Source organism: Morone saxatilis, unplaced genomic scaffold (assembly GCF_004916995.1).
Source record: "Morone saxatilis isolate NCDOM2014 unplaced genomic scaffold, NCSU_SB_2.0 Contig4, whole genome shotgun sequence".
NCBI classification, from domain to species: Eukaryota; Metazoa; Chordata; class Actinopteri; family Moronidae; genus Morone; species Morone saxatilis.
Window position 1 is genome coordinate 2,850,062 of NW_023339984.1, and position 8,185 is coordinate 2,858,246.

Consider the following 8,185-nt stretch of genomic DNA (forward strand, 5'->3'; position numbering starts at 1 on the left):
CATTTAGGCTATTCCATGTGATCTCCTTTTAATGTCTTATGTAATAACTAATAATTTCACTTCCATTCACTGAGCTTCAGTTTGGAATATTCCTCACTTTTCTTGGGACCCCCTGAAATCCCCTCAAGGACCCCTGGGGGTTCCTGGGCCCCAGGTTGAGAGCCAGTGGTGTAGGCTATAGAAATGTAATGCATTTGTGCTTCTGTGCACATAATGTATTGCTAACAATGCAGTAAGAACATATAACGAGACAAATAAACATCAAAATACTTTAAAAGATGGAAACATATTGGAGAACACATGCACCACAAAATACAGCAAACTCCTCACCCCACCCCACTTTTCCTTCCCACCTGTATCTCCTGACTCCAGAGCCACATCCTCCTCCACTCTGGACACCTAATCCCCATAAGCCTTTATAATGCCCCGCACACAAAGGGAGAGAGAGAGAGAGGAAGTGGAGAGAGGAGAGTCTGAGCTTAATGACCTTGCAAGCCGATTACAGGCCGAACCACGTTCCACAAACAGCACTGTGAGGCCTTGGACTCGGCCTGCGCAGTCAAATCAGCTACATTCAAACAGGAAAGGGAACTCATGAATCCAGATGCAGTGACTGGTTCAGGATGGCAGCAGTGATTCATGATGGCACTAATGGTAATGATGAACCTCTGCACTTCTTAGTGCCTGTTAGAAAATGCTGATTTCAATACTGGTTTGTGAAAGTGCAGAGTTGCAGCTGCCACTAGAGGGCGGCATAGGCATTCTGTAATTACACAACCATCCTGGCTAGAGAAAGTGTGTCACTTGGCCAGTGCTCCCTGGTGGGCTAATAGAGTGTTGACCTGACCTAAAGACAGAAAGAGAGATCCACAGAGGGGGATTAAGAGGCAGCTTGATGCCTCTGATCGGAGGATTAACAAACTAGGTTCCAAAAGGTTCCCCTCTAGTATCTTTGAGTCTCCAAATCTCACTGTTGTTTTTATCACGCCTGCCACCTATGACTAATCACAATGCAGGAGGCCACACATCGACTCCAGTCAGGCTTAGTGTGGAATATCAGCTTACATTGCAGTTGTAGCTGTTGTGCAATTCCCCAGTTTTTCCTCTACTTGAACACGGTGAGGCCTCTGTAAAGATTGATGTTTTTGTGTGGAGTTTTGTGTGGGAGTCAGAAATCGGCCCTTGTGTAACCACTAACACACTTGCGCTGTTTGTGAAGCAGCGACATACGTTATATGTGGTCGATCCTGTTGTGTCAGAAACACACCGCTCGGACCACTCGCTTGAGATTTTGCAAATGAGCACACGTCTGGCAGCACAAGGTTATTGCAATACAATGCTACCCTCAGCTGTGTGCTGCTGAAGCCCTTGTGTCGACGCACTTCATGTCACGTTTTCATTTGAAGCTTGAGATGGCTTCATCAAAGTGTTTTTCTCAACCAATAAGCAGGTGAAAACCTCTTGATTTTTGTCTTTTCAAAAGGGAATTCTAAGAAGACGGCGCTTTTAGTTTCACATGCATGGCCCCTCCTGTCCTAGTTAGACAGGAAGTGTAGTCATTGTTCTAATATTTGAGAGGCTATCTGACCACCTACAACACCCTAAAAAAACATTTCCTATCCATCTCACCCATGCTATGTCAATTATAGTCTTGTTTGTTATATGTTTGTATCTTTAACACTTTTGAGTCGATATTGATATTCTTATACTTTTCTATATAACATATGCATATTGTAAGTTTTGTCATATTGTAAATATTTTCATTTTTAGTGCTGTGTTTACATCCATCATTTTGTCACACACACGTTTTGAGGAACTTTATTTTAAGGAACTAAAACCAGTCTTAACCAGCTTTAAGCTTGACTACAACACATTGTAGTAGCACACAATTGCTCTGATTTTGAAATGTTTGCAACCAAAGCAGAGCATGTAACAATTAGAATTTTTAAACATATAAATATGCTCTTCCTTACCATATGCTTATTACTTACGATTTCACATGCAGTCACACAATACACGCACACCAGCCATGCACAGGTAAATAAATTTATTCAGTTGTTAGAGAAACAAATCACTATACAGGGATTTCGTCGTTGTTGCCGCCGTTGGGCCCCGCCCCAGGGTGCGGTCGCCCTGCTCACTTCTTGGGACAGCGGTCGTGGCAGGCGCAGGTGAGAGCAGCGACCATCACCACGAATTCGCTGAAGTCGACCTCTGAGTCTCCGTTAAAATCCAGACCCTTCAGCAGCTTGTCCACCTCACCTGGGTTCTTCGCTGCCTGCACAGAACCAACAAAAGAACACTGATACTGTTACAATACTACATTATACTACTGTATGCAATGTCAATAACTTAATGTTGGGGCATTACACAAGGACGGGAGAGACTCTTTAAACTTTAAGCAAAAGTAAAAAGAATGCAACATACAACGGCAAAAATATCGTTATTTTTAAAGTTGTGGAGACTGCTTGCAAAAATCCGTTTTTGTTAGAATGTTTATGAACAGTAAAGACCCAAAACTGGTAACTACAGACATTTCAAGCCATGGAGGTAAAAAATAAGTTTCACGTGAAACAAAACTTAAAATTAAAATGCCTGTTTTTGCATCAGTGATCCAGCACAGTTATCCGGGGCTCCCCAGCGGCGGGTACGGTACCTTGAGCAGTCCAGGCAGCTCCTTCTCCAGCAGCGTCTTGGTCTCGGCTTTGCTTAGGGTGTTCTTGCTGCCCTCGCTGGCAGCATACGTATCAAAGGTCTTCATCAGGATGGCCATGGCTGTCTCTAGCTGGGTCATGGTTGCTGCTTAAGAGGTGGTTACTACGGTAAAGAGGAAAATGATCAGCGGTTGACAGAGCCGTCGATGTGTCGGGAGTGGAGGAGGAGAGAGACAACTGTTTTTATACCTGAGGCAAAATGGGTTAAAGAAAGGGTGTGTTTGATATAGGTGGTGGCTCCGACTGTGTCAACACAATCTCAATGCTACAACGCCCAATGTACATATTGCCTCATAGACCAGGAGCTTTAGTCCTTTACTTATTGGTTTAATGGGAGTATATTTCATGAACTAAACCACAAAGGCAATACATTCTGTGATTTGTTTAATCTGGCACAAAGTAAATCTCAATGAATGTGCTGTGCGAGCTTTGGGCTTTCAGGTGATACACACACATATACAGTACACATCTAAACCCAGTGTCACATCTGTGCATCTGCTATGGTTGGTGGTTTCCTATGCTGCAGCATAAAGGTGGACATGAACCACCAGAGGAAATTTTGAACAACAAATATACACCAGTGTGCATGCTTGCTCAGATGTGTCTGTTTCTTCTGGTCCCCTGGCCTGGTTTCCTGGAAACAACATCAGTTTATGTAAGATATTCTGTGTAAAAGCATTTCTCTGGTCATACAACCAGCAACTCAGTCAGAGCCCTGCTCTGGCTGCTACAGCTTACATCACACACACAACGAGAAAGAAGTATTACAAAAAAGGCCCCACATTATGCTGCTGCAATATTTTATTGCAGGATGCGTTTAAAGTACCCCTCCACTAAAACATATCTTGGTTAAATAATATGTAATGTTTAATATTAGCCTATATAGACAATGGGCTTGAACACTGTTTTAGGCTTTCGAGGAGCCGATGGGAATCAAAGCAAATGCAATATCTGCAAGCAAATGAAACTGTGTGAAAGTATGCTAAAGGTTTATTCACACAGTGTGGTGGTTAACACCTTTTGCCGGTTCACATCAGTGGCTGGTATGCAGGTAAGGGGTAGGATACTGTAAGTTTTGTTTGTACCCATGAGTGAAGGAGTGTCTCTCTCTCTCAGCCAACAACAAAAGTCACTTTTGTTGTCACTCAACAGTCTGAAACTGGCTGAGTCACTGGGTCAAAGTGTCTCTGTATACAACTCTGTATAGGCAATCAGTAGGCTCTCATCCAGTATTTATGTACCTGTTAGTCACTATTTTCACATTTGTCATAGCCACAGATAAATTATGTTCAAGACATGTGACACCAAAATCAGGTTATAGTACCACACAGTGTATACACAGTGTAGGGTTATTCTAAGGTAACGAAAGCACAACAATTCCCATATTCGAGGGTTTTATACACTAATGAAAACATACCTTAGAATATTATATATTCCTTTTCTGCCAATAGATCCTCCTAAATGATTAATGTGTATTGAGTGCTCGGTCATAATTTATATTTTTTATAATTACTTAGTAACCCAAAGTAATATATATAATAACCAGAGTAACCCAAGATACTCACCATTACTGAGTAAAACAAAACAAAAATTGACACTTTATTTATTATTTCTTTAGTAAAACAAAGCCTGTTTCAAAATGAAATCTGTTTTTATTTGTATGCAGTATCAAAATGTCCAAAATGAACTGCTGCTGGCCAGCAACATGACCTAAGACATAACTACTGGCTAATGTTGGAGTGATTTCCTTGCTATGCCAAGACTTGCACATAAAATGTGACGCTATTAGAGAAAGGAGAAGAAAAAGAGGGTGCTGGCATGGGCTTTAGACCAAAATAATAATGTAACACTAAACTTTTTTCAGTCAGCTCAGAAAGAAGAGACTAAGAGGAGATGACGAGGCTACCACCAACTATGCCTGTGTACCTAGCAGAATTGAGAATTGAGTAGAATTATTTAACGTATAGCTATACTGCCTTTTTTGTTTCTACACATGTAAACGACATGTCCCACGTGGTATAATCCTGATCAACTTCAAATGGTGGAGTGGCAAGGAACATTACCATAGCTCAGCTCTCCTACATATTTTCATTATTTGTACAATGAGTATGTGTGCATTTTCTAAGCATGTTCATAAGGCTAGTATTGGTAACTCATTCATTTGAGTCTAATTCTGCTTCCAATAAAGCTAACAGGGGTTTACCAACGTGGACTCTGGAAACTTTAGAAAATGAACACATAACCTAAAATGCAGACAGAGCACATGCATTGAGAGATGAGTAATGTGAAGATAAGGATAGTAAAATATGGTATCAAGCAAATTGTATTAACAGTAAGAGTAGCTTACTCTGTATTTACCATTTTAGATGTTTGTTTCAGATTCATGTGGCTTGTGTAATGAAGATGTACACAACAAGGCCAGCAACAAACTACCTCAACCGTCACAGGCACTGTTTCCATTTCCTGTCATTGACCTATTATGCAGCAACCCTGTAACACCACAGTTTCCAGCCAGTGTCCTTATCATGACTTGAAGTCATTGCGAAACCTGCATATTTGCTGTATGATCAATGGCACTCATTGATGTAGACCACTGACTAGCTGGTAGCATGATCAAGTCAAAACAAAAGCATGTAATTCAAATAAACCTGTTGATAAATGCACACACACCATATCATCATTGAAATGAATTAAGACCACAAAGATGGATGAGACTTAGTTTATAGAAAAAATACAAAATATTTACACTCATATAAAATCATTTACATAATTCAGGCAAAGGTATAATGAACGCACAAGATACACATGCTGCGAAGTAGGGAAAGAAAATCCTGGACGATGAGGATCTTCACTCTTTGGTCTGCACACGTTCAAAGTAATCGAAGGATTCATACACTGGTACCTGACACTGAAAGAGACAGAGAGATAAAAACAATTACACGTTATGCTGTATAGGCACAGTAGAGCAGTACATCAAAAAGTGTCAAATAAGGGTAACATTAGAAAGGCTGCTTTTGTGGTGTACAAAGGTCGATAGAAGACATTTGATAATGTGTGTGACATAAATTGAGTAGGCGTGACTAACAGGCACTATTAGTCACAAACAGGATGTCAGTTATATTTCATAATAATGTCTCAAATTTGGAATTTACTGCTTTAAGTACAGAGTTAAACCAGCTGACATAATTCAAACTGAAAATATACTTCTGCACTGTGGTCCAGTACGACAAGCTGCGTATTAAATCATATCCTGATTAAACATTTTAATTGTTTCTGACAATCTATCAAGCATGTAGATTGCGGTGTTTTTTTACAGGATTGTATTGCACCTCCATGTATGTCAACGAGGTGGAAAGAAATATACATACAATAAAATTCAGTCTAATACAACAATTCTACAAAGTACAATCTCATAAAGTACTATAGTAGTGAGCAGGGCAGGAATATCACGGTGGCCATGACGGCCAACGTTGAGTTATCACATTGGTGACTGTTTCTTTAAAGAGTAGGTCTATGAATGCATGTTCACACAATTCACCACATGTTACCCAGACTGTCTCACCCTACAACTCCCACACATTATATATCATAGAAAGCAAGTCTGGGAAGAGTTTAGAAAATTTGAGCAGGTTGTTTAAAGACTATCTAAGACAGAATTTAGGATAGGATGTAATGACGACTAAAAAGGCAATGAACGCACATCAGGTCACAAAGTGTGGCTAAGAATGTATGTATATAAGTAATTTATTTTCCCCCGTAAGCTCTATTCGATTCCTTATTCACCACACTCAACAAAAAGGAACAAATACCTTGCCAGTCTAATAACGCCACATATTTTTTTGAAAATGCTGACTTTTTTTGTTTGCTAGTGTCGCTCTATGGACAACATTTGTACACAAGTGTCTTTGTAGATTTGATACCAATAGACTCACCCACTGAGAAGAGCCTCTGGAGGAAGTGGTACTGTGTTTGTCCATTTCTCCCACCTCAGAATCAGTATGGGGAACTTCGTAGATTACCCTGGCTGCTTGTGCTGTGGGCCAGACACACATACATAGCCAAATGATTAATAGAATTGCATTGTTGCACCAAATGCTACTACACTTGACTGTGTATTGCAGTCACTACAGTTTGTCTCTACCACTGTTTACTTCTGTTACAAGTATTATTACTGCTATTACTGAACCTACAAGGCTAATACCACTAATATGCCATGGGGGCCTGGAGCCTACAGAAGGTCTCATTCATGGCTCATTGCACTGCTAACAGACAATGACAAGTGGTGCCCTGTGTGTATTGCTTTCATCTCTAAAAACACTATTCCCACCCTCAGCAGCATTAAGTTTGCTCAAATAATACACATCCCGTAGAGCTAATCCCATTGCTATAAACACTTCCTCATCATTTTTTAAGGAGACATCATCCATGGTGTGCCACAGGGTTCAATTCTTGGTTCCATACATTTCTCACTGAAATGATACCTTGTCATATTTTGTGGTAAAACCCTAAGAACTGTAGGTTGCCCCCAATTCGTGTTACATAATAGTTTGACAGTTGAACAAAATATCTGATGGTTAATCATTTATGATGGTCTTGCTGACAAGAAATTAATGTTAGACACTGGTAATGTAGAGGATAAAATTAGATGGTTTAGCTAAATCCAACTGAGTGGTACAGCCAGCCCGTAATCAAACTGGGTAAATGCTCAACTTTGAGATGACTCAGTCTGTACAGAAATAACAGATTTGCTGGATGTGAGTCAAAGAGATGCCGCTGCAGACAATCAGAAACCTGGAAAATATCAGAATTATATATACGGGGCAATATAAAACCAGATTTCTAGACTAAAAGTACTCCAAAATCTGAAAGACTCATTTTGGTCCTCCAAACCCTCAGTGATCTGATATTCATCCACCTCAACATTAAGTGAGTGAAGTTTGTGTTTTGAATGTTGAGGAGGAAATAAACAAGGTTGTGATGTTGTCTTTGTTCAGTTAAGAACTATTTTTTTCTATAAATGGTTATTAGTGTCATTTTTTCATTTCTACAGTCAAATGATTCTCTTTTCTAACTTTTCTAACAGAATTCTACGTTTGTCTTTAAACCTGTTCTAATCAATAGCTTTATGTTAACAATTGGTCGGATTAATACACACTGTGAAAGAGGTCACTTATAGTGACAAACGCAAAGAGACCCCTCAGCAGAGAACATTTTAGTGTTTTTTAACTCACTGTTTTGCTTTGAAACCCACAACTTCCCAGTTCACTCTAATTGCTCTCATCAGCATTGTTTCCAGACACAGGAGGCAGCAGTTTAAATGATAAACCCACTGTATAATACCTGTCCAGTACCAAATGGCAGACAGCATAAAGTTAGTGACTAGTGGTGTTGGGCAGTAACTTATTATTAGTAGGGCTGGGCAAGTTAACGCCTTAACACATTCATTAATTAACGCCGACAATTATTTTATT

At 39.9% G+C, this 8,185-nt stretch overlaps 2 protein-coding genes across 2 annotated transcripts in view; both read right to left on the reverse strand.

Moving 5' to 3' along the window:
* Positions 1-2,032: 2,032 nt before the first annotated feature.
* On the reverse strand, positions 2,033-2,899 carry LOC118338193 (protein S100-P-like). Its single transcript, XM_035675453.1, has 2 exons — positions 2,657-2,899; positions 2,033-2,278 (listed from the first exon to the last, which is right to left on the reverse strand). The coding sequence occupies exons 1-2, from the start codon at positions 2,792-2,794 to the stop codon at positions 2,138-2,140; spliced, it is 279 nt and encodes a 92-aa protein (XP_035531346.1). The 5' UTR covers positions 2,795-2,899; the 3' UTR covers positions 2,033-2,137.
* Positions 2,900-5,419: 2,520 nt separating this feature from the next.
* LOC118338212 overlaps positions 5,420-8,185 on the reverse strand; it is a gene marked incomplete at its 5' end in the record, with an annotated part of 5,193 nt that continues 2,427 nt past the window's right edge. The window contains 2 exon segments of the mRNA XM_035675473.1: positions 5,420-5,622; positions 6,647-6,747. Coding sequence (XP_035531366.1) covers positions 5,563-5,622; positions 6,647-6,747 — 161 coding nt within the window.

What these genes read in the sequence shown, in the direction of transcription:
- LOC118338193 (XM_035675453.1), bottom strand. Translation starts at nt 2,794, where the DNA reads ATGACCCAGCTAGAGACAGCCATGGCCATCCTGATGAAGACCTTTGAT. An exon ending in AGCTGCCTGGACTGCTCAAG is followed by an intron (nt 2,279 to 2,656) that starts GTACCGTACCCG and finishes GGTTCTGTGCAG; the next exon opens with GCAGCGAAGAACCCAGGTGA.